General features: G+C 41.6%; 2 protein-coding genes across 2 annotated transcripts in view; both read right to left on the bottom strand.

Annotated features, from left to right (window-relative positions):
* Positions 1–5,829, bottom strand: part of LOC110472792 (E3 ubiquitin-protein ligase KCMF1) — a 39,593-nt gene extending 33,764 nt beyond the window's left edge. The window contains exon 1 of the mRNA XM_021534803.4: positions 5,166–5,829. Within this exon, the coding sequence (XP_021390478.3) occupies positions 5,166–5,814 (649 nt within the window). The 5' untranslated portion in view covers positions 5,815–5,829. The remainder of the gene's footprint in view (positions 1–5,165) is intronic.
* A 10,810-nt stretch (positions 5,830–16,639) lies between these two features.
* FNTA (farnesyltransferase, CAAX box, subunit alpha) lies at positions 16,640–25,888 on the bottom strand. The gene is made up of 9 exons (XM_021534805.4): positions 25,722–25,888; positions 24,992–25,077; positions 24,320–24,434; positions 23,366–23,470; positions 22,550–22,676; positions 22,063–22,211; positions 20,047–20,109; positions 19,372–19,543; positions 16,640–17,792 (listed from the first exon to the last, which is right to left on the bottom strand). Exons 1-9 carry the CDS (start codon positions 25,874–25,876, stop codon positions 17,661–17,663), a joined length of 1,104 nt encoding a protein of 367 aa, XP_021390480.1. The 5' UTR covers positions 25,877–25,888; the 3' UTR covers positions 16,640–17,660.
* Between the last annotated feature and the right edge of the window lie 653 nt (positions 25,889–26,541).

The raw sequence follows: 26,541 nt of genomic DNA, 5'->3' as shown, positions 1-26,541 counted from the left end.
ACATGCAAAAGTATTTGAAAAGCTTTCTTCTTTTTATTTAACATGTAGGAATTTTATTTGTCCAGCACCACTCAAGCAATGTTCATGGCTCTATAAATGTCCCCTGAATCCCTCTGTGTTCAAATCAACATTTGGAAGAGAGCTTTTTCACCGTCTGTTTTCTCTCTTCACCCTCGCCCAATAAGGTTAAAAGCATCATAGTTCTGTTCCAATTTTCCTGTTTAAGATATAGGCTATCAGCCTTTCAACATTAGTAGTTTATATCTGACCTTTTTCTCCCTTTTCCCATGATGGTGTCATTATTTTTTGTAAAGACCTGAGAGAAAAAAAAACTATCTCCTTTTACAGACATTTTTGGAGGACCTTGTTCAGACTCTATAGAAACAGCAGCAGCTTGGTTCACACAGTTTCCTAAACCAAAGCCAGAATCCTTTTATTAAAACCTAGTTTCTATAAAGCCAATAAGTACCTTACCACTTAAAATATGAATTCTGTTTCCAGCTCTTTTTATCATTAAGTGATAATTCACTTTCCTACTGGAGTCAAACAAATTTAACGAAAAAGCAAATTACTGTGTTCAAATATTTCCAATCACATTTGCAGCTGTTTACTTTTAATGTTAGCATTTTTTGTGCCTAAACATGGCTCTTGCTAGTCAAACTGTCACACTAAATCATTTTCAGATACTGCACTACATCTGTAATTAGATACCTTAATAATGCTACCATAGAGTAAAACTAACAAAGCACAAAACACACTTTGCACATACAGTTAGAAAATTCTTTCGCAGAGTCAAATATTAGTTTAAATTCAAAAAAACCTCACAATTTTATGTTATATATACAACTTAATCTGGATTTATGTTCTACAAAAGAGGTCTCAGTGGCAGCAATACATGAAAGAATTTATGCTTATTCTGTATTGTGAAATACAGCAAACTCCCTGTTTGGAATAGATGCAAGCAAAGTAAGCACTGGAAGGCAGCAAGTTGTAACTGGTCTCACGGAGGCGCATTTCATTATTACATGCCACACTTAACCAATTAATCTTGAGTACTTTGTACAAAAAAGATATAGTCTTGTTAAGTGAATTAGAAGTTTTACGTGCAAAAATATAGTGATTCTGCATTTTGCGTGGCACCTTCCTAACTGACACCATATGAAGTATTAAGTTATGCATCAACTGGCTGAGCACTGGAGTTTGTAGTACCCTTCTGCAGCTCAAGTATGACACAGCTATTGCATCATTACAAAGGGCAGAAATTACTCTGTTTTTAAACTGTTCTCAAAAAGTTTTATGTTTTGTATTGGGACCTTATAGAAAACATCATCAACTCAGACTCCCAAACTTTTCACTGCACAGCTAGAGGACTGAATCGAACATTAGCCTTACACTAACGGTTTTCAAGTGGTTGCTATATATTCAACTCTAAGTATGATTTCATCAATTTCAAAGATGAAATCACATGCATTTCTTTTTAAAAATTTACTTATTTACTTCTCCACTACGAGTAAGTACTTGATTTCAGTATCTCTACAAAACACATTTATGTATACACACAAAGAAAAGGAGCACAGAAACACTGGCTCCCTCTGCTAAAAGGATCTTAAAGCCAGAGGAGAATATTTGGAAAGGCCACATGGTCCTGATAGTCACTGCTCTCCCTTCCTACTGTGTTACCACCAACCATCCACAATTTACTTCACGTGGGACTAGGATTACCTACAGACCTTTACTGATTTGTAAGAAATACTGGCAAATGGGGACCTGCAAAAAAACCCAGCACCTGCATTGCTGACAACTCTCAGAAGCTTAAAGACCATCTCCTTTAGTAGAGAACAAGCAGAAAAGAATGGAACTGGGTCTGGGGGAGAGGCACAGAGCATGAGAGATGGACAACTAAGTGATGCAGGTGATATGGAACTGGAAGCCCTCTGGAGATGCCAGCTAGAGGGAATTTGAACCCAGGCCAGTTAATGCTGTTGCGACCTAGTTCCACAAAACAAGTTGCAAAAATGGTCTTGTAATGATATTCCTGTAAGTTGCAATTCTTGATTTTTTCTGCTGTCCTGGGTGGTATCTACTGCCAAATAAGAGAATCATTGCCACATGTTTACAAAAAGACATAACCTGTAATAAGCAAAATACCTTCTCATAAACTTTCCAGAGCGTAAAAAAAAAAAAATTACCTACCTGTTCCTCGTAGGCTGCCAAATATTACACCACCATATATTCCTCCACAGAGGGGCTAACCCAGAGAAACACAGCATACTGCTCCCATAAAGGGAACAGCATGAACACCAAGACCAGGGAATGACCTCATTTTGCATTCTACAAAACCAAAAGCTAGCCTCTTAACACCAAATCACAGCAAAAATGGTTTTGAAAAATTGGAAAAGCCTAGCAATACTGAGAGATAAGTACTTAACTCTTGACAGCATTACCAAGGAAGTCTCTTGAACATTGAATAAACACATCCAAAAAAGCAACACTAATTCAAATTCTAGTTGGTGTCTATTTTCCTGGATTTGGGAGAAACGGGAGTCTGGACCTCATGTGTGAAATCAAAGCACACTGAAAAGGAAGGCCGTGGTGAAACTTTCTGTGAAGGACAACAAAATCTCACTTTTAAAAAAACAACAAAGCCAACTAACCAAAATACCCCAAACAGTTGCTTCGTACAATTTATTACACCAAAGAAGCAGTCAAGAAAGCCCAATGGACAGTAAATCTCCATCAGATGCTTTACAGCCTACTTCCAGGTCCCAAGCCTTTAGAATTCTAGCTTCTCCAGCATTTACACATCCAGATACTTTTCCATCATAAAATTGGTACAGCATCCCAATTCTGTCAAGAAATATCAATAAATCTTGCTTGTAACTTTGTGTACAGACCATTTTAAAGAAAATACACAGGAAAACTATTAACATAAATGTGATTAAAGCTTGCTTTTTCCCTATACCATATTCTTCCAAGACAGCCATCCCCAAACTAGTCATAATGGATCAGAAACTGTCAGCTGTAACCTTGCACAGTTCTGAAGCAAGAATTACCTTTCTTTCTGAGCATACAGTTTCTGTGGTTTTCCAGAGTTCTACCAAAATCAAGTCCCCAGACCTCTTCTCCATAAAGCCATCCCTCCCATACTAATATGTGTTATTCTACCCCTGCAGAATAAACTATAGTTTACTAACTATTAAGCTAACTAAAGTTTCCTAAAAGAACATATCTGAAGTGTGAAGAGAAGAATCATTGAGAAATTAAGGAACAGACTAGCTTTTAAAATAAAATCACAAGGACACAGTGGTAGATGTCATTTGTAATGTCACAGTGTTGTTATGGTTTTAGGAATGCATTGTTTGTTCAGTCACACACCTGAGAAGTCTATGTCCAGGACCCAAAATTCACACTCACCAATTAGGTAATTAATCAGGCAATTATCTTTTTTCTAACTAGGTGTGTCTAAATTAATCTGCTTTGGAAAGAGAATATTAAGCCAAATTTCATTAACAGTCACACCTTTTAAAAATACCAACAAATATCAAAGACAGGAAATGTAATTTTCCCTGCTAAAAAACGTCTAATAACTGAAAGGAAAATTCATGCTACAGTTTCCATAAGAAACACACAAGAAAACCTATTTTTAAATTCTATTTTAATAAAAAGACAGGGCTGGAATGTGTTTTTAACACATTATCACCACTTCTTAAGTCCATGCACTTGTCACTCAAAGTCACTAAAGAACAACAAATGATATCACTTATCACTATGATAAAGCTTGCGTAAATTTAACCTATTCAAGTTAGAAAAGCCTGTATTCCACTACTGTGAATTAAAGAGAACATTTTGGTACATGCATGACAGCACATACTTGCAGACTGCAAAATCCTACTACACCACCACCAATAGCAACTTTGTGATCAATGATTCTTTCATTTCAGTAAAAACTGCATGTTTAACCATAAAAAAATCCATCTCCACCCTCCTGGGAAAACATGAAGGCAGAGGGAGAAATAGGAGCAGTCTTACTAAGCTTTGATTTTAACAAGTAAACAACAAGAGTTAGTAAGATTCAGGGAACACAATTCTTTGATAGAGGTGTACACATACTTGCACAAACAAGAAGTCTGCAAAATACTGCGATGCACACCAAAAACCCATCACATATAGCACACTGCCTAAAATCAAGCTACTAACTAGAAGCCAGCAGTATGAGCCACAAATACCGAATTCTCCTATAATGTTTCTGTCAAACTGTTTTAAGATGAAACGGAGAAATTATAAATTAGAGTAAATAAAGATAATACTGAATGAAGTTCCTAACAATGCATAAAGTTACCTTTTCAGATGATAAACCCTGGTTTTATAAAATACTAGCTCAAACACTTTACCCGCTGGTAAACAAACGCGGAAAAACTGAGCAACTTTCTCTCTTTCTTGGTTGCATACTCCCATCTTCTTCCTGCAAAAATTCCTTTCTTAGCTTCCACCTCTTCCTCTACCCTTCTCCTCCTGACTAACTACCCAGTGAACTCCCGCACGGCGGTACACGCAGGGGGACCAGCGGCAAAGCAGCACGCAGAGAACACGCTTCTCCAGCGGCCTCAAAACATGCCACTACCACACCAGCACCGGCCTCCTCGGCCGCAAGGCACAACCGAGGGGACGCGGGCAGATCCCGCGGCCGGCAGCACACACGCCAGCCCTCGCCAGCCCCAGAGGCAGGCCGCCCGCACACTCCTGCCCGGCCCCGCTCCCCGGCACCCAGGGGGCCGCGCAGCCCGGCGGGACCCGCCGCGGCGGCCGACACGTCGGCAGGGCCGCCCCGCGCCACCGCCCACCCACGGCGGCCGGGCCCGCCGAGGGCGCCGCGCCTCGCTCCGCCCGAAGGACGGGCGGAGGAGCGGGGCGGCTCGGCTGCCCCGCCGCCGGCCGTACCTGCGGCCCCGGCCCCGCCCGGCGGAGGCCGCGCGGCGAGCGGGCCGTACCGGCCTCCCCCGCTATGACACTGCAGAGCGCGGCCCGCCCGCCCGGGCCTCGCCTTCCTTCCGCCGCCGGGCCCCGGGCCCCGCTCCCGGCGGCGCCATGATGATGATCGGCCCCCAAGGCCGCCGCGCCGGGCCCCGCCGCCGCCGGGAGCGGCCTGGGCGCCCCGCGCCGCTCACCTTCATGTCGGGACATCCTAGTCCAGAGACGGCGGCCCAGGCCCGTCCCGGGGCTCCGGCGGGCAGCTCGGGCGCCGCTGCGGCCTCGCCCCCCACCGCCGCCCCGGTGCGAGAGGAGAGGGGCCGGGGCTGGGCCGGGAAGGGGGCGAAAACACAAGAGGCGGCGAGCAGGCGGCCTCCCTCCTCCTCCTCCTCCTCCTGCTGCTGCCTCCTCGCTCGCCCTGCGGGGGGCGGATCCGGTGGCAACGGCTTCCCGGGCGCCGTGACACGGTGACTCCGGGCGCCGCCGGCCGCCGGCGCCGCCTCCCGCGCCGCTCCGCCCCTGCCGCACCAGCGACGGCGGCGGCCGCGCTGGAGCCTTCCCGGCCCCGGCCCCGGCCCCTTCCCCTTCCTCCTCCCGCCCCGGCCGCGCTGCCGGAGGAAGAGGAAGCTCCCCGGCAGGGCGGCGGCCCTCCCGCGCGGGCTGCCGGGCCAGGGCGGGCCCCGCCCGGGGCGAGGAAGCGGCCGAGGTAACGGAACCCGGCACCGGCCTGACCGAAGGACACGCATTAATCAGCTTTTTTAATGTAAAAGGAGCGCAGAAAGAGCGGCCGGGAACAGCTGGGCGCATGCCCTGAGGCGGCGTTCCGTCACTGATCGCGTTACTCATTCTGTCAATTTGGGGTGCTGCGACTCCAGGCACAGGGCTGGAGTCTTCGTGGGTTTTTGTTGTTTTTTTTTTTGTTTTTTTTTTTTTTTTTTGGTTTTTTTTTGTTTTTTGTTTTTTGTGTTTTTTTTTTCTTTTCCCCGTGTTGTGTCTGTGTCAGGCCTGCAGAAGGCAGCTAGAAGCGTTCTTCAATTAAACTCCAGCTCTGTAAAGAGGATGCCTAAGGTGTGCCATGTGTTGTCCCACTCACAGAACACAACCACAGAGTAGCTTGACTTGGAAGAGAGTAACAGAGGTCGTGAAATAAGACCAACCTCATAAATGACACCGTATGCCTGAGAGTGTTTTCCAATGCTTCTTGAACTCTCTCAGGCTTGGTGCTGTGGTCACTTTCCTGGAGAGCCTGCTCCAGTGCCCAACCACTCTCTGGGTGAAGAACCTCTCTTTAATGTCCAGCCTAACCTCCTCTGACAAAACTTCATGCTGTGCCTTCAGCTCTTGTCACTGGTCACCAGTGTCTGCCCCTCCTCTTCTTCTCATGAGGAAGTTGTAGACTGCAATGAGGTCTCCCCTCAGTCTCCTCCAGGATGAACAGATCAAAGGACCTCAGCCACTTTCTCATGTGGCTTCCCCTCAAGGCCCTGTACTCCAGACAAGTGTGTTAGTCTGTCCACACCACGAGGACTTTTCGTCCTGTCATTGTTGGTTTCCTGCCACTTCATGGAAGCAGGCCAAACTTGAGATGAGTGAAAGACCTGCAACAGGGCCCTGTTTCTTCCCTGGGCACATATATAATGCATTTTGTTTCTGCCTTTCTTACTGTGACTTCCTGGCCTTTCCCTAAATTCCATCCATGATAATAGCATGGGTGAAACACATCTTTTTTACCTTCTCCCACCCGCTTTCATTTTCTCCAAGTTTTCCATCTACTGTGTTCAGTGGCATTCCTTCATCTATTCCCTTTGCCAATCCAACACCTCTATCTTCTTTACTGTCTTACACCACAGCTCCCATATGTCTGTCTCAGCCCAACAATTCTTAAGCATTTGTGTTGGTGAAATATCTTCTCAGTCTGTTTCAAAGGCCATGAGGGTCCACACCAGTGCAGCTTAAGTATCAAGGTGCTGGGAAACGCAAAAGTGAACCAGAAGGTGTTGAAAGGAGGAAGTGCCGACCTCATTCCTGGCACCACCTCACTCCCATGCTTCACTCCCGTGCCTTTTACAGCCTCTGCTTGATACCTTACATGCATGTGCACTCTGTTCCTGGTACAAAGGTATTCCTGGTTTCTCACCACCTGGTTCACTTCCAGCTTTCCTTTAGCTGCATGCACTTTCATAAACAGTGCCTACTGAGATGATAACCTGGGTCTAAAAGTCTAAAGTTCCAGTGTGTTGTGGGCATTTTCAGTGACAGCAAACAATACCTGTGAATTAGATAAGCTGTAGGGGGAAATGGAGATCATTTTGAGAACCATTTTGATGGGAGCCAAGGACTTCTTATGAGAGCAGGCAGACATGACCATGCAAAAAGGCAAGTGGCAATTAAAAGCAAATGGCAATTGCTTCACCCAGATGGAAAATACAGACCACCAGTTGCTCTCTTTCAGTTCCTAGAAGAGCAAGCTAGTTTGCAAGCTAGTAACTGGGCTGGCTAGAGATACTTAATTTCTGTGAAAGACTGACTCCTCCTGAATATAACTTTCTTCTCTCTGAGCACAACAATGCTGTCTTGGCTGCGCTAGGTTTCATCCTACCAAAAAAGCATGACCTCCCACATGAGCTACTCCCTATGCGTCTGATAAAATACAGAACTGCATGCCAGGTATTTCAGTGGGACCTGGAAGAGTCTGTGCTTAATCTTGGAAGTCCTTGATCTGATAATTTTGTTTCTCCGCACTTCAGTTAAAAACCAGTTCAATAAATTTTCCTCTGTTAAGTGTTACTCAGATGGATGGCCCTTGAGTGCACATGGTGCCTCTTCTGTGGTGTGTTCTCCATTTTTGTAGTCTTGAAGTCCAAAATTAAAACTGTAATCCTGTTATTTCCTGTTTTCTTGCCTTAAGGTCTGTATCTATACCCAAAGACACAGTATAGATGAAAGTCTTGGTTCTTTTGGAATCGTGTTAGAATATGCCTGCACATACAGCATTATATGCAGCGCCTGTTTTATATCCTTCAGAAGGAGTTTTGCTGATTGTCTCTTCTGCAAATATAGCAAATACTGCAAATGTAAGATAACTGGGGTCTCAGTGATTAGGACGTGGCAACTCTATCTGTGTGTGCAAAGAGGTACAAAACAGAATTTGAATGTCCTTTTCAAGGTCATGGCCACCAGTAGAAAATATTATTTTCTTAGCATTATCATGATAAATAACCTATACTGTCCTGGTTTTAAACAATACTGTTTATCAAACCCACATGCTGTTATTCCACAGGCAGAAGGAGAGATACATATTTTAGTTAGGTTTATAAAGTTTTGTTATGGATGAATCTTTCTGCCTCTAAGGAAGGAGCCTGCTATAATTGGCTTTCTTACTCTTTCTCTCCCATTCACCAGAAGAATTCATAGGCGAGAGTTCCTTTAAAGCCATGAGGAGAAAAATTCAACATTAGTATCTTCGTGATGGATAAAATCAAGCTGAGAAATAATTTTTTTTTACCCAAAGTCACTCAAGGTCAGAGCCAGCCAAGGGATTAGAGACCCAGTTCTCACAGCTAATTAGGCCATTGGATAAACCACAGTGATAAACAGAAAAACTGATGAATTTTCCCAACATATAATAATACAATGATAAAATTTGTGTCTGAAAGTCATAAAATCTTCTGAAATAGGGAAGAAATGTTTGTGTGGCCTCATGCAGTTCCTTTTTCTGCCACTGTAAAAAGATTGTCTGGAACAGACCAGAAATTTGACCACTGAACAGTGGTCACTGAACTTTGAATTGAACAGTAACATCCTAGAGCAGAACTCCCGAGTGTTAAAACTGTTACATTAGGAGACACATAATTGCCATTAATGCCCTCAAAATTATTCACACTTTTGTAAACTACTGAAAGCTCCCTCAGTCTGTGTTTTTAACTTGTTTCAGTGCTATTTCTAACAGGCTTCATCTATTTGAGGAATGCTTTACTTTGCTTGAATAGGTCATTACCAAGGCTGGGCAACCCACTACATGCCACAATTGCTCTTTGCAGGTTTGGTGGTTCAGGCTCACACTTGGAACTAAAACAGTACAGTGGTACAAAACTCATATATTGGTTGCTTGCTCATCAGTAGACGCATATGGAACTGTGATGCATACATACTCAATTATCAAATGTGTACAGTGGTACATGCCAGGGCCTTCCACTACACTTTCTTTTCTGCTGTTTTTCTGCCTCCTTTTGCTCAGTAATGGTTCAACACAATACTGTTGCTTACTGGCTATGTCCAGCATATGTAAATAAAGCTTTTAAGAGAAATACAGTCTTGCTGCTTTCTAATTTATGAGGAAAGCCCCAAATAACTTGATTTCTTCTTACTTTTTGTTTTACTTTCTGTACCAAGGATTCCTGGTTTTCTAGACAATAACGGTCCAGAAAACACAAGGATCTTGGGATTCTTATGGCTGGATTCTATGTAGGAAATGGTATTTCTACATAAATAGGTCTTATGAACTGAATTCTTTCATGTTCCCAGGCCTGCTTATGGTGTCTTGCAATCAACCTTGAAAGGTCCAAAGCACTGGAACTGCACAAGTAAAACTGTAGGAATTAGGAATATCAGATGGCTTTGCTTAGTGAGTCCCATTTGGAGATTTTGCGGTGGAATACAAGCATCTCACCAGACAAGAGTGGACCTGAATTTTTAGCAGATTTTTTTCCCTCTCATGGAAACTGTATTTGGCCTTAGAGCTACACTGTGCTAAGCACAACTAAATAGACTATAAAATGCTCATTATCAGTTTAAACTTTTATTAGAAGTACTTACTTTGAATGCTGGACACCACTAGGATGTGCAATGGAAATGCTATGCTGCTATGTCCATAATTTACTGACAATCAGCAGTTGCAAAGGGGGTTCAATTTCTTCAGACATAAAGTCCAGGAATAAATGTCATATCTATCTTCTTTCCTGAGTTGTGGTGGTGCCTTTTTTTTTGGTCTTAAAATTGAGAGCCAGATGTGGTTAAGGGATAAAGGGTTTTTATCTCATTATTTAATAAAGATTTTTATGGTGCAACACTTTGCCAAGATGGAGCATGCCAAAACGTATACTTCTGATAGATTGTGTATGCAATTTTATAGACTTGGCAAATTAGCATATCCAATAAAGGTGCCCTAATGAGAGGCTTGAATGAATAGCATGATATCATCCCATCCTGAAGAGTTTCTTCCTGGATGGGCTTAATGCTAGTTTACAGGATGTATTTTAGAGATGACCTTGGTTTCTCAGCATAGCATAGAGCTTTCTGGACTCCAATTGCAAGGCCTCTAGGATGTTTGGTTTTCTGGCCTAACAGAAAACCAGGTCTATGTAAAGTTATCAGATTTAAAGAATTACAAGTAAGCATGTAAAGAGCACTGAGGGTACATGAAAGGTATATAAAAGAAAAGGCAAAAAATTGTCATGGCATAAGTGGCATCCCCATATTCACCTGCACATACCCTGAAGTCACTGCTAGTCCCAAGCCCTCTGTAACAGATTTTTCATGATCCCAGAATCCTTTATCCTTTTGCAAGTTGGACAGGTGGTGTTAGGAGGTTAAGCTGATGGGTACTTGTACACAGCCAGACATATGTATGCAGACACAGAATTCTAGTATACTGCTGCTCTTTTCCATCTATCAGCAAGTGTATCTGGACTTCAGCAAAATGAGGAATTGCCTTGTTTACCTCCCCCATTTTGGAGTCTGGATTCAGATGTTACCCCAGGTTGGTCCTTCACTACTGAAAGCTTTCATCTTCTCCGCAGTCAGTTTTTGATGCTGGTTAAGATACCAGATGTTGATAAAAAAGTTCAAAGTGCCCCAGCGAACTCCTTCTCTTTGTCTTTTCTGACCAAACTTTTAGGAAGAATTTGAGCCAAAACAAACACTGAAAATTCATCAAATCGTCTGTCCACTTACAAAAATACTCCAAACTGACCACATAGCCTTGTAATGGCATGGCTCCAGTAGGCACAGTGTTGTTACAGGACCTAAAGTCACAGCACAGTTGGAAATAGAAGTGGCTTTTAAAAATTCTCAAGATTCCAGGTCTAGAAGAGGACAAAGAAAAAAAGAATTTATCCTTTTTTGAAATTACTTTTGATGTTCTCTTGGAGGCTAGTGCTGAACAAAACAATAATCCTCTACTTGATAACCAAAAATGTTGCCACTTTGATTCCAGTCCATGTGAATGAATCAGAAACACAGTGTCCCAAACACTGTTCCCACAAAGAGGAGATATCAGGGATGTATCCTCTGTACTTACAAAGCCATTTTTCTGGGAACAGGAGGAAGCAATTAAAAAATTATCTGCTCATCACCATAAAAACTCTTCTGCTGCTCAGATACGTTTCTTGCACATATTTTTTTAATTGCATGCTACAATACTGGTTCAGGCTATGAGCTAAGTTTTCATTACCCTCTGTTTTTTTGGCCCTTTCCTTCCTATCCCCTCTCTCTTTCAACACCTGCACTTATTCATAAGGAATTCCCTTATTCAAAGGGAATTCAAATCATCGAGTGATTCTCTTGAACCTTTTTGAGTGCAGATCTGTGCCTATTTTTATAAGCAGAGGCTACTGACATACAGGAAACAAGATACTCTTTGTAAAATTTGGTGGTTAATCTTTGGATCCATACACCTCTATTTCAGTACAATTCAAGATTGGTACCTTATGCCCAGACTTCACAACTCACTTGCTGAATCATGTGATATATGAGATGCTATGATGAGGTGATACAATGCCAGTCTCTGAAATTGGCCTCAGACTTGAGGAGGTTGCAAGGGGCCTTCATGGGAGACTCCTTTTCCATGAGGACCCTTGTGAGTAAAGGGGCACTCTAGAACTCACTGCAAAATCTCATCAGCTCCAGGGCTATCCAAGTTAAGTGCAGCATGGCAATGCCTGGGGAAGCTTTTGTCTGCACTGCTTCTGTCTGCTTTGCAGTGCTGAGGAGCAGAAAGCAGGCTGAAACTCCCACAGTGTCAAAGAGACTACTAGCACTTGTTGGAATAAGGGGCATCTCTGTATACACCAGGAATTTTCAAACATATGAGGACATGTAATTTCTTCTGTAAAAAGCCTGTACTATAAAGTGACATCTGAAAGCTGGCATTGTGGGATACAAAACCCAGGTTTATGTGGGTCTTGTCTTGGCCATGGCTGTTAAGTAGCAATCCTGCAGCAGAACGGGTTATATCTCATCATTCTCTTCTTCTTCTCCCTAGAAAATTTAGCCTGCATGGCTCAGACAAGCATGTATCTGACAGTGTATTAGCACTTAAAAAAAAGAAATTAGAAACTCAATACAGTTAACCTGGAGGGAAAAGACTGCTCTTACTTGAAATGCACAAAATCGCTGTGTATGCCAGGTGGCTCTGTCTGGTTTTGCAGAAGGCACCTATACTGAAATAATTTGCTGTAATATTTTTAGATGTTTTTAGGGATGCATGACTAGTGATTTTGGCTTGCTCTTTCCCAGCCATCCCTCATTTTCTCCTTTTTCCTGCAATGAAACTGGAGAAAATTTGAGTTCCAAATTCAACTTAGCTATGTCAGGGCACTACTGACAAACAGATCTCATCCAGCTTTTGGGGTTTTATCCAGACGTTCCTTCTAGCACAAAACTAGGTCTTGCCTAAAGCATATCTCCTTACATATTTCCTCTGAATATCAGAAGCCACACAGTTTTCTATTCTCACTTTACAACTTTTAAACTTTTCAGCTAAGGAATAATTTGAAAACTGATAATTTGAAAATGTGTTTCTAAAACCAGGTGTGTCTGGTTTTCAGTTGCCCATGTAAATACTCAACACTCTCTCCCTTTTATTGTAGCCTTCAGCTCAGTGCAGGATCTTTGCAGATTAGACCTCAAACAAATTAGCAAGATGACTGGCAGTACCACTCAACTGGTATCAGAATGCTGGAACAGTGCTTAGGAACCCTCCACACCTGCTCTGTAGGTACCTGCAAATAATAATTTGGACTCATTTTGCAGCAGAGAAACTGTTAGTGCAAGAGGCAGCCAGCAAAACCAGTGAGTATCATATGCTATTTTATACAGGGATAGTATGCTCTCACTGTCCTGTAGTAAAACTGGGAATAAAACTTATTCATTGTGTGTCTGCAAGCCAGAGCAGAGGCAGATGTGTGCAAGCACCTGGAAAGAAAAGGAAGTTATCTACCTGCCACCTTCTTATCTTGGTAAGCAGGCTTTGGCAGAAGAGGGAACAGAGAATGTACATCAAGGGATACACAGTTCCTTTTTTTCCTTTTCCTCCTTCTTAAGCTTCTTTATAGCAGCACAAGCACGTACTCAACTGGTTTTGGATCTATTGGAGAGATGACTTGGAGAGCAGTCAGGGCACATCAGAAAACCAAAGAAGTAAATAACGAAATAGATGTAACTCAAACCCAAAGTAACTCAAACCAAAAGAATGAGAAGCCCAAATATAACGTCTTCTGCAGTCATAAGATCACTGCTCATGAGCAGTACTGCAATGGCAGCATTACACCTGACATCCAACTGTTTCAGGTGTGGACAGAGGTACCAGAGCTAGCATAATGCCCATGGGAGGGGGTAAAGGTAGCATGTCCTGGGAGCTCAGTGCATACACAAAGAACCAGCAGCTGCACCTGAGTCACTCTGGGTGCTCAAGCTGGCTTGGCTGAAGTGACATTTCATAATTCACTTAAAATCCCTACACTGACAACCCATATGACTCAGTTTTGACAAACCAGTGCATGAGAAAGAGAAGTCTTTGACTTTCTTGAGCAAAGTTTTCAGTCCTGCTTACCAGAAAGCAAGGAAACCGCTTTCAAATCTGCAACAGCATGCTTGAGTTCCTCAGTTTGGCCCAAGTCCTCTGAGTTCCAAGAAGAAGGAGTAGGTCATCTTGTCCTTCAATCTATATTCCCAGAAACAACCAGCAATGGGCAGCATTTCAGTACAGAGGGCTCAGAGAAGTTTATCATAATGAGGCTGACTCTAGGGGACCAAAACTTTCTAGCTTGTGAAAACGTGTTAGGGTAGCACTCTGATTGGAGGCATGTCTCCAAAAGATGTAAACGGGCCACAGACCCCAAGTTCTGAGCAGATGGGTTTAGTCATGGTGTTATTTTTAGAATACCAGGACTAAACAGAGTCCAAATCTGTATAAAGTGTCCAGTGTCAGAGGAAACATCATTTCTGTTAACGAGACATTGCTCTCCAATTAACACCAACACGAAGACGACCACTTAGCCCCGCCCAGAACACTTGTGCTTGATGCTTGTGTGGCGCTAGGTATTGAATCACCAAGCAGCTGCTCTTCCGTGTTTAATTAGCAGGTGTGAAAGTGGCGATGTTGCACGGAGGAGGTGGTGTCGCCGCTGCTTTTCCTGCGCTCCGCGGCGCCGATGGGCTCGGGGGTGCGTGTCACACTGGCATCTAGTGGCCAGCGTCCACCTTCTCGGCAGGGTACAGACACCGTTCTGATCCCCCAAGGCTGAAATCCTGTGTAGGTTTTCAGTGCTTCTTCACAGGCAGTGATGGTGATACACCTCGTGCAGCACAGTCCTAGCCCCAAGGGATTTCATTAGACATGTGATTTAGGCATCAAGGCATCCTGAGGTGGGGTTTTTAGCTAAATCTGGTGAAGCTTCTAGTAGATCATCATGGCACCTATTTAGAGAAGCCTAAGTAAGTGTGTGCACCCTCAGTTTTAGGTGTCCCATCTCTCTCTAAGACCCTCATCACCACAGTCCTGCATCAATTGGCAGCTAGGACTTCAATGAAAGTGTTTCACATCGAGGGAGTGATCAGAAACCTCCCTGCTTTCTTATTGGAGAATATTGCTACTACAGAAGGTCCAGCTGAATGGCATGCTCCTAATCTGCCTCGGCACAACCAGATAGCATCTGACAGAAGCACTTTGTGCTAGCAGAGGTGGTTTTGTACTGAATAGATTAGGAAGGACTTGCACACTTGTCACCTAAGTTGCAAAGACAAAAAGGTGGAAGTCAAGAATGGCTTATTTGGACAGGGCTACATCAAGGCAAGAATATCGGCTTCTGATGAAAGCAAGCATACAATATGATTTCACACTTTACTAATGCTCTATACTTCACGGAATCTTCCAGTTACACTGATTTACCAGGGGAGTTTGTATCAGTAGTTTTCCATTTAGGCATAGCTCTTCAGTAATAAAATTGTACACAAGAGTCATATAATTACACACAATAATAACACCAGTAAATTTTCTTGTACAGATGAACCTACTGGGTCAAATAACTGTGATGTTTGCCCTGATCAAAGGTAGTCCGTACCAATGCCTACAGGTTAAAGTAATCTCTAACTTCCTACTCTAAGACCCTTCTCTCTACAGATCATGCATTTTGTCAAGCTCCTTCTTCCACCAGAAACATTTTGCCTCAGAAGCATTAAAATTCAGATTTGGTGGCTTCACTTGCAACCTGGCTGGGCAGCCATCATTTTTCCAGCTCTGATAGCTCAGTATTTTTGTGTATGGTTGACCAGCAGAAAACTGAGGTGCCTTTGCAAGAGAATTTGAAAGCTTCATTGTAATCCAAGTGACAGTAAATATAAACATTTGAAAGAACACTTCTGTTACAATAGAATGACTTAGATTCCTATTGTTTAACTCCAGGGTCAAGCACATTTCTTTTTTTCTTAGGATTTACATGATTTGTTTGGTTACATGTTTGTTCTACATAAAACAGGGTATTTTTTCCATTAAAAATATGTATTTGATTATTTATTGGTAAATGGAGCTCAGAAGCAGCATTATCTTTCTGTGTACCACTATGCTTGCATAACCAGTATAAAACCCTACCAAATCTGTTTGAATAGACATAATTTTCAAGAATGAGAAGGCCATAGGTTAACTATATCCCTGAAAAGGTATTGTCAGAGGAATCTATATGGCTAAATCTAAGCTCTTGCCTCAGCCCACAAGTGACTGAGATCGCATCCCAAAATACAATGTCCCTGTGGACACTCTTCATCAATCTTACCTTGTGATGACTTACTGCTGAAATTTATGCTAGTGTCTATAAAGAATACTCTGCTTTATCCCAAGTGTCCTCTGAATTTTGTGAAAGACACAGAAAAGTATTAACACCATATGCAGATGAAAAATTCTGTTCCCTCTTCATTGATGTTTATTTAAAAGATTGTATTTGACTGTTTCATCTTTCTGAGCTTTCTTGACCCTTTGTCACTCTTGTGGCAAATACATTACTTTGTCCTGAAGTCCTTGAACACCCTGGCTGTTCAGTACTCCATATTTAGTACAGTTTCAATTAGGAACAAATTATAGGGATAAAAACACACCTTTTGCTTTGTACTAGAGTTTTAAATATGGTTAAAAAACCCCAAACATGTAAAAAAAAAAAAAAAAAAAAAGAAAAAAAGAACCTGCCTGGTTAACCAAATCTCCAGAAGTTTAAAATCCATTTCTGTTTTGAATGTTCATTTGTCACTACAAAAATGTTTTCTCTATGGCTGAGAAAGCAGCAAAACCACTACAAAATTACATAGCTTTTGTATATCAATTCCACTCCCTGTGAGTTGTTTTGAATTTCAAGAGAGCACTGAATTAAAGAATTAAGTGTTAAAAAAAATAATCTCCACTATAGTTTAATCACAGTTAACACCTTTTAATGTTTAGTGTCAGAAAGACTGCATATTATGGAATAAACACCAGCATTTGTTTGTTCCCTCTATGATAGTTTCCAATAAAATATTTCATATCAGACAAACACTCCCACTCCATAAGAACACAGTTTACAATAACCATTTGCTGAAAAACAGGGTAGATGCAGTTTTCTGGTGCAGATATACACCTCCCCAAGGATCCTCAAAGCATTTTTCCTGGGCAGGGAAGAATTCAGGGCTCCACTGGATATATCAGGTGTACCAGAAGTTTCTGGGATAAGAATACTCCAGTGCAAAAGACATCTCAATGCAATAGAACCCAATACTTACACAAGGGGATATTTCACCTCTATTAGTATTTGAAAAAAACAAACTATGCACTTACAAGGACCAAAAGAAACACATTAAAAACATTCAGACAAATGCTCTAAGTTATCTATTTTTATTACAAAATTACACTTGGTGTTAGTTTGCATACAACAGCATAGGCTGACAGTGTTAGACAACTGCTCCTACATAAGGCAACAGCTGCAGTGCCTACTTGCACTAACCAGGTTACTCAATATCCCCTATAGTTAAGTTACCTGCAGTCACTACTGCAGCAAACTCATGAGACAGTGTTAGGAACCACAAGTGGGTAAGCCATGACATGAGACATGGTTTTAGTGCTTCACAAGTTGTAGAGTAACTTATGTTGGAAAATACCTCTAAGATCAAGGCCAACCGTTAACTGAGCACTGTCAATGTAATAGGTATAGCTTTATGCATTTTTAGTTAGGAACTAAAAACTTTACTTGGTACATTTCAATAATAAAGCCTTTATACATTTCTTGACTGCAGCTAGAGCCACCAACAGTAGCAGCAGCAACTCAGGATATACAGCAGTCTGCATTCCTCTTTCATTGCAATACCTACAAATGGACTTCGAACTTGTTGGTGACCCTACTTAGCACAGCTTTGGAACAACTTGAGAGCTTAACACTGTTTTCTTCTATCTTCAGTTACTGCTCTTTATCCATCAGTGTGCTGCTCTGTTCAGTGCCTGAACTGTGCTTGCTCTTAAGGGACCTTCCAATATATCTCCAGTACTCTTTTCGGATGGTGTCTTTTTCTTTAGCCAGAATTTCACACAACTATGAAAGAAAAATGAGAGACTGCAGTATTAAACCAAAAAGCTTACAGAATACTTAATTATAAAATGCATACAACATATATTTCAGACAGTATTAAAAATATGTTCCTCTGCAACATTTGTTTTATTAATGGGATTCGTAACTGTTTAATGACACCAAACTGATGACAACTCCAGTTGGTAGCCAACCAATCTGACACTTCACAAAAATCTCTCCAGGCCCATTTCAGTTGTAGGAGTTCCCTTTGACTCATTTCCATGCCTACCACTCATCATCCATGCCAGCCTAATGCACCCTGTAGTAGAGCACAGTATACTTCCTGAAAATCTTGAATGTCTTTCAGTCATCTAACAGGCTGTAAACTACTTAATTCCAAACACTGGAAGATCATCCTGCTCTTGAATGTCTTTCAGTCATCTAACAGGCTGTAAACTACTTAATTCCAAACACTGGAAGATCATCCTGCTCTTGAATCTTCAGTACTCTAGATGGACTGACAGGAGATCTTTTATTTCTAGTTTTTTCTTCAGCAGAATGTCCCCAAAAGGTTCTGCATGCAAGTCAGTAACCTTCTCTCATGCTACATTAAGAGTTGCAGATAGTTCTACATGTTTGGTTGTTTTGTTTTGTTTTGTTTTTTTAATTTTTATTTTTGATCTAGGTAAGCAGCACAGTAGAAGTCAATACTACTTACAGGACAAGCTGTGTAAATTTTACACAGTCTGAACACTACAAATGTTTTAGTAAATTCCCTTTTATTATGTAGATGACATTACCGTAGTGAATTGGAGTTAAGAAATTAAGAGTTTTGATGTCTAAATAGAGAAGTAAAAATCAGTGAAATAGTATAAAGGGAAAACTGCACTTATTTACAGTCTGGTCCTGGAACACAACAATGGAAAAGTGCTGAGAAAGAACAATGTCAGAACACACAGACTCCAGGGAAAAGTGCAGATCTAATTACATCAAGGTCCAGTCAGTCCTACAGTGAATGGGAAGTGTTCTTGTAAAAACTACACTACAAACTGCACCAAGGAACAGCCAAGTATAAAGCTCTGGGAGATACACAACATTGCCAGAAGTAATTTATGCTCTGTAGGAAGTGAAGCCTGACATTTCTTACTGATACCCCTGCTGGCCATCAGCTAATTCTGTCAAATTTCTTAGAAAGAGCCAAGACGGGCCAAGGGAGCTAAATTGAGATTGTCTGGACATGGATATTCTGAGAAAAATTCATTAACCTACAGAGAAGAGAGTGAGTTAATGCTACAAAATAAACATTGAAAACTCCTCAATTGTTCAAACATCTTCTTTCTTCTGCAGGTAGTATTAGAGACCTTCCTTCACTATCACATTAAGAAAATTTAATAGTAATTTCATAACTGGCTAGTTATTATTTATATCTAAGTTCATGAGATCCTTGTGATTATCTGGATTTTTTGTTAAACTCTTCATAGAACTCTCATGATCAAGAACTAACCTGTTCTATTTACAAAAATCAATCTCATTTTGTCAAGCTATAAAACCAGACAGGAATAGGCAGCATCCCTGAGAAGAAAACCAAGCTTTCAAAACATACCTCCAATGCCTTGTTCAGTGTTTCTTCCTTGTTATCACACTGGTTTTCTAGCATATCTTCATATATGTCCACAAGAAAGGCAATCAGATAGGGTGAACTGTGACTGGGCTGTAAATTCAACAGTTCCTCCAGCAGATTCGGATACTTAGAAAGACCACGATCCTGTAAAATCCTAGAAGAGAGGTTAAGAGGTTTGACACATAACAATGGGAAATCTGGTGTGAATAACTGCGTTTTTCTTAAGATTCCTTTACTTGGAGATTAGGTTTGAAATCAGGCTGCAAATACAAGTAAGTCAGAAAGTAAGCAGCATGCAGCACTTGTATAGCCTCATGTTGTAGTAAACTGGTATAGTTTTTGTTCAACAGAACAGGAATTAGACTAAAAGCATATTAGTTATTTCCTAGCTATGCTTTTTAACACAGTAACACTACAGGTCAAGTTTTTAAAAGCATTAGAAGTACCTGTAGTCTTTTCACAAGAACTGTAGGGCCAGAAGCTTAGTGAAAAGTTACAGAGAAATTAGGTTAGACTATAATAACCCTTTGTGACAGTATTTGCATGCCTGCTTAAGCACACTACACTAGAACAAAAAGCATTAAGTTATTTTCAATTAAGAAGCAGGCATCAGACACCTTCCACAGATTCTTTGCCTCATGGAGAAATACACCTCACCCTTTTAAGTAGTTCCAAGCACTCTCGTTATGTGGCACTGCTGTGATCATCTCAAGAGTGTACCTACAAGAAAAAGGTAATAGGTCATGAATGCAGCCGATAACAATGCAGTTAGAAATTACCTGAGTGTGCTCAGAAGCTTCCAAATGCATCTCTCTAGGCTATACTTCACTCTTTTTGTAGATCATCTCACCTGGGTAGATCAAAAATGGCCCACAATATTATCACCCAGAGTATCAAAGAGGCAGACACTATGTTTTAAGTGCTCAATTTTCTGGACTTTATACAATAATAATGAATCAGTTCTGAAAATTATTAGCAAAAATACTGAAAAAACAACATAATATACTCTCCTTGTATGCTAAAGGAATAACTTATATCTTGATGCTCAGAAATGGTAAGGGGCTGAAAATGGTCTGAGTAACTGAGCTCTGTTAATATGATTCCAAGTGGTATGTTCTGTACCTATTTGCAGAACTTTTTCCATCAGGCTGCACTCAAGCAAACCCACATAAAGGCAGAGCTTGAGATTTCAGCTCACACAGCCTTCTGCAGCATTTCTGTGAAAGCAGCAGTGAGGCAACTGTTGAAAAAGCAAAGCAACAAAAGACACCTCCTATACAGCCATAAAGCCATATTTCATCTGCACAAAGGAGATTAATCTTCTGGCTTTTCCAGCATAACCAGGCATCCTGATGATTTTCAGAGGCTGCAGATACAGGAGTATCTGCTATATAAGGGGTACTAAAAAAATTACCCACAACTGTAACTCTTTTTAAACATTCTGCAGTCATTACAACAAAGAGTAAGTTCATAAACCAACCAGCAGTTCTATAATGACATCTGGGAAGTCCTAATCTTAGCCAGCTTGGTTCTTAAGATGGTACCCAATTATCTTAAGAAGATCAAGAGAGGATGTCCAGCCTTGATTCTAGAGATAAAAAGTTGAAGATATCCAAGTCTAAGCCATGGAAATGGTTCAAACTCACTGATCTATAGGAAAGCTATAAACTGGAAGAGAAGTAAAAGTTCTAGAAGGTTGCAAACACAACCATGAAGATGGTGAGGACTGGGATCCTCTATGAATAATGTACCAAAGGATTCAGAGATTCAGTCTTTCTTCTGAAAAATAACTATAAAAAACTTGCAGTACCTTAATTCCTCTTTCACCTTATACCTTCTTATAACCATCAACCCTAATCAGCAGTCTGAGATGTGAAAACCATATGAAGAGGCTTCTCTTACCACCATGGGTAGAAAATATGTCTAGAAGCCCAGTTTGCCTTCAGTTACAAACATGCAACATAGAAACAGTGAGCAGAAAACTCTCTTTCCTGGAAACTCAGAGATGCAGTTCTCTTTGTGCCAACCACGTACTCCTGAAAGTTTTCTTTATCCAGCTGCATCAAATCCCTCACAAAAGGCAACTCCGCTTCCTACAATCCATGTCACTGTATTGTGTTTGCATGACCTGTTTCTTGGTAGTAGGGAGGGGCTACAGGGGTGGCTTCTGTGAGAAGCTGCCAGGAGCTTCTTTCATGTCCATCAGACTCAGTCCCTGGTGGCTCCAAGGATGGATGTGCCACCACCCAAGGCTGGGCCTATTAGAAAGGATGGTAACACCTCTGTGATAACATATTTAAGAGAAAAAACAAAGGTGGTTGTACAGTTTTATTTGCTGCAGTGCCTCTTTCCAAACTTTCTAGGAGTAGAATAGTAATGAACAGCACAGCAGTGTCACAGATCTTCTGCAGCTTGTCTGACTATAACTAGTTCATCACAAACCCCAAGGTTTTGTCTGCACAATAAACAGCAGGTCAGGAAAACAGATTCATGGTAATGGCTTGCCCAGGGTAAGCAGAGCTTGCTTCAGTCTGACACCTGATCTGCTAACCGTGAGTGTTAGTCCCAGAAGTGAATAAAAATCAGGAACAAAGCCCATGGGGATTGTGAAAGTATTCCTTTGCTTTCCTCTAATGGAGATTGTTTAATATGAGCCCGAATATAATTACTAACCGGACTTCTCTGTCTAGGACTGCTGGGTCATCATAGCCAGTGGTGTTGAAAATGACAAAGTGCCGTTGGTTCCAAACAGAGTTGTTTCTCACATCTTCTCTCAAAAGCTGGTCCACATAGTCCAGTTCATTGTCCCATAATTTGAACTCCTACAGAAAGGGAAGGAAGAGAGAGTATCACAATCAAAAGTTTTTATTTTTTAAAATACATTCTTGTTCTTAAGTTGCCTGAATATCAGATAAAACCTTTTTTGAAGAAATCAACAGAAAGTTAAAAAAAAAAAGTACAGGTGAACTAGCAACATGCTACACTACCCAGTGGTACAAAATGGGTATTAGCTCATCATTAAATACACACACGCAACAGTAAGTAGACAACAATCCAATTCTTTGAACTCATTTCCTAAAAGACAAGTTTACAGCTAACCTCTGCCACACACTTAAAATGCAAGTTATTTAATGAATCAAGAGTCCTGTGGATACAATACCTGAATAACCCATTGTCTGTGTTGCCAGGCATGGTAATTTTTGGCATCTTGGTTAAGAATGTCAGCTATGAACTCAAGCTCTTGGGATGGATCCTGCAGCCACTCAACCAGCACCCGTCTGTGATGCCTAATGATGAGAGGTACAAAGTCTAAATTTTTTATAGGAGTGTGTGGTGTGTGTTCTATATAACAGCAGCTTATAGGAAGCGCACCACTTAGGAAAAACAACCCCACTAGTTAAATGCTTCAAATTAAGCATACCAGAACATTTCACTTGGCTCTGAGAAATGCATGATGCATATTTATATTATAAAAAATTCTAACCACAATACAAAATGGCCAATCATCTCATTTTAGAGAAGTAATGTTCACTTGAAACTGTTGTTAAGTTTCATGGTCTAAGTGTTCAGCAGAGTAAAGTTTTCTAGTGCTACATAATTTCTCTAGCAATAAAAAATGATGCTGCTCTTTTGCCTATTCCCTTTAATTTTGGAAAAAGCCCAACAACAAGGCAGGAAAACTCCAAAACACAATAAAAGAAAAAAATACTAATTTCTATTGTCTTCTTGGTTGCCTTTTCACAAGCCTTTTTTTTTTTTTTTTAACCTGTCAGGCTTATTTTGGCAGTCTAAAAGTTGAAATTAATAAGAAAACAACACCTGCTTAGCATGTCAAAATCATATGCTTACAAAAAATATCTGAAAGGAGCTTTGCCATGATGCAACACCATTTAACGCCACCACCACAAATGGACTATTTACAAAACAAATATTATCTACAAAAACATTAAGAACAGAGAAGAAAGTATGATTTTACCAGACTTGGTAGTTCTTTGGCTGATCTTCAATGATAGCTGTAATGTACTTAAGTTCCTCATGCAGATCCTTTCCCAACGACTGCAGGAGGACTCTTCGGAAATGCCTGTAAAAAAGTCAAGCATTTGAACACTGCAAAAGGAGTTTCCTAAAATTCAAAGACAAGAACATGGAATCACTTTTGTTCACAGTTTGTGTAAATGATATTGAGCTAAAAAAATGCAGAAAGCTAAAACTAATGCAAAATCCTTAACCACGTATCTAGTTCTGTTAAAGGGCATTCAATTATTGAACAGCAGAGAACTAGAATACGACTGGTTGCAACAGTACATTATCTAAGATTGTAAAAATCATGTTCAAGTTAACCTGTACCCATTGTGGTTTTCTGTCACAGAAAGACTTCTGTGTTTGAAACAATGCAAACTTTATGATTGTATGGAAATTAGTGGAATGAAGATGTACAAGAGGTACTTGTTAGCTTGTGAGTAAAAGGCCCTACTCTGAATATCATAAATTCACTGTTTATTTATTACCTAAGTTGACAGATATTTTAAAATGCACGGAGTATTAGTAGTTTATTATTATTAGTAAATACATAAATTATTTGCCGTAATGTTTTCATACCTCTTCTCAAAGTCAACTGAGAGCACCTTCAGCATTTTGTCATGTACACATTATCAGGCAAGTAATCTAATTTTAAACAAAAAAGTCCTTTTTGCAGCTACCCCTGGCCTTGACTGACAGTATCTTTAGAACCAAATGAATGAAAACCACTCATTTAAAATGAGGCATGGGAAATAATGAAAAAGGCTTTCTTTGGAAGCTCACTGGAAGGCTACTCTACTCCTCTGTGTAAATTCAACCAGGCATGCCCTAATTCAGCGAACAAAATATTAAAGACTTAAAAGGTAGGCAGCTGAATGACCACAGAAATAATCCCAAGATTACTACATACCATACTGTGTAGTTTGCAGCATTTAACTCAATGGCATCTGCTGTTAACTTGAAAGCTCTTTCACTTCTCTCATCCCGCTGCAGAACAGCCCGGAAGTAATCATAGACATCTCGGACTAAAAGAGAATAGCATCTTAGCCAATGGCCTGAATAGGGGAAAAGGTAATAATCCTTTGAAATTGAATACACCTCTGCAAAATGAATCATACCTACTGATCTGAAAGCATTTTCCACGGAGACCTGTGCAGGATATTAGCACACCACAAAGCTGCACAAGTATTTTAGAAACCATCAGAATAATAGCCAAAACAGAATAATAGCCAAAACATAGACACCATCAGAATAATAGCCAAAACAATCATAAAAGGTCTGTGCTCCTTACTCACACTACTTCACCAGCTGCAAGAACTTCATATTTTGCTTCCACTTGTGAGCTGGAAATGCCTTGTGCATGAACCACACTGTCTCCTGTATTACCTCTTAAGCCACACGATTTTAATAATTGGCTATTAACATCTCAGGCGAAGATTCAGCTTCAGAGATGCTTGGTGAAAACACCACACACAAGCACCATAACACAATTAATTTCTTCACAGTATCTCTAGAAAATGTTATACAAGACACAAAGTCTTGTTTCATCAATGGTTAAGGGCAGAATATATTTAAGACTTACATTTTTCACTGTAGATGATCTGAACAACAGGATTTGGCCCATCATTTTGAGGAACAGGTTCAATATCAGCCCATTCCTTCCTGTCCCTGCAAATACATGTGTTTTGTGTTTTCAATGCTTCTAAAAACCACAAAATGCTACTCAAACTTTGTCACGCACGAACCTGTGTCCAGTAACACATCCTGGCTCTGAACAGTCCCTATTTTAGCTGCATTATTGTTTGTAACACAGACCAGCATATAATACGTAAAGGTGTCCCCAACATAAAAAGGACGTGGAAGTGTTGGAGCAGAGCAGGGCCACGATGCTGAAAAGAGGACTGGACCACCCTTACAAAGACAAACTAAAAATGCTGGGGCTGTCCAGCCTAGAGAAGGCTGTGTAAAGATCTCGGAGCAGCCTTCCAGTATCTAAAAGGGAGCCTACAGGGAAGCTGGCGAGGGGCTTTCTGTCAGAAAATGTCATGGTGGGACAAGGAATAATGGGTACAAACTGAGAGAGGGGAAATTTATGTTAGACATTGGGAAGAAATTATTTGTAAAGGTGGTGAGACACTGGCTGCCTAGAGAAACTGTGTATCCAGCAGCTACGGCACTGTTCAAAGCCATGTTGGATAAGGCTTTAAGCACGGTGAAAGGTGTCCCCGCCCCTCCCAGAATCTACCCACTCCTCCGGCCCCAGCTCCGCCCCGCGCGAGGGTCCGGTCCGACCCGGCTCCGCGGGATCGCACCTGTACAGCACATAGCCGGCATCTTCCCCATCCTCCTCCTCCTCCAGCAGCTGCCCGAAGCCGCCCTCCGGCTCGCTGCTGCCGCCCTCCACGTCGCCCTCCGGCTGCGGCGGCAGCTCCTCCACCGCCGCCGCCGCCCTCCCGTCCGCCGCCATCGCTGCTCCGCCGCTTCCGGGACGCGCCTGCGCCGCAGGGGCGGCGGCGGGGCGGCGGGGCGGCTCGACAGCGCCGCCCCCGGCGCGGCGGACCGGGAAAGCGCGGGCCTGCCGCCGCCCGCCGCGCTCCTCAGGGAGCGCTCACAGCGCCCGCCGCCATCTTAGCGCCCGTGCTGACGGCGCGGGGCGGGGTGGGAAAAGCGCCAATCGCTCCGTGTTTAAAAGTTTTAAACGTTTAATAATAATGAAGCGGTTGTAAAGATAGTGGTGCAATTGCAGGAATGAAATTTAAGAGTTAGGGCAATCACAAGGCAATAAAAAGCAAAGAATTACGGACATCCAGACGCTCTTGGACACTAAGTCTCAAGCTACGTCAGGGAAGGTTTAGGTTGGATATTAGGAAAAAAAACCTCACTGAAAGAATAATAAAATACTAGATTTGTCTTCCTAGGGAGGTGGTGGAATCACCATCTCTGGATGTGTTTAAAAAAGACTGGATTTGGCACTTGGTGCTATAGTCTAGTTGAGGTGTTAGGGCATAGGTTGGACTTGATGATCTTAGAGGTCTATTCCAACCTCATTATTCTGTGGTTCTGTGATTCTGTGAAAAGCATGCCTTGTGAGCAAAGGAATCACCCTTAAAACAATATGCTGTTGCATATTCA

Source organism: Lonchura striata, chromosome Z, assembly GCF_050655825.1.
Source record: "Lonchura striata isolate lonStrDom1 chromosome Z, ASM5065582v1, whole genome shotgun sequence".
Taxonomy (NCBI): Eukaryota; Metazoa; Chordata; class Aves; order Passeriformes; family Estrildidae; genus Lonchura; species Lonchura striata.
This window is presented reverse-complemented; position numbering and strand designations above follow the sequence as displayed.

Bases quoted from the DNA above. Each gene is read 5' to 3' on its own strand.
- FNTA (XM_021534805.4), bottom strand. From the start codon at position 25,876: ATGGCGGCGGACGGGAGGGCGGCGGCGGCGGTGGAGGAGCTGCCGCCG. The intron at 25,078-25,721 runs GTGCGATCCCGC...ATGTATTTGCAG, and splicing joins GCCGGCTATGTGCTGTACAG to GGACAGGAAGGAATGGGCTG. The intron at 22,212-22,549 runs GTATTGTATCCA...CCCTTTCTGTAG, and splicing joins ACAGACAATGGGTTATTCAG to GAGTTCAAATTATGGGACAA.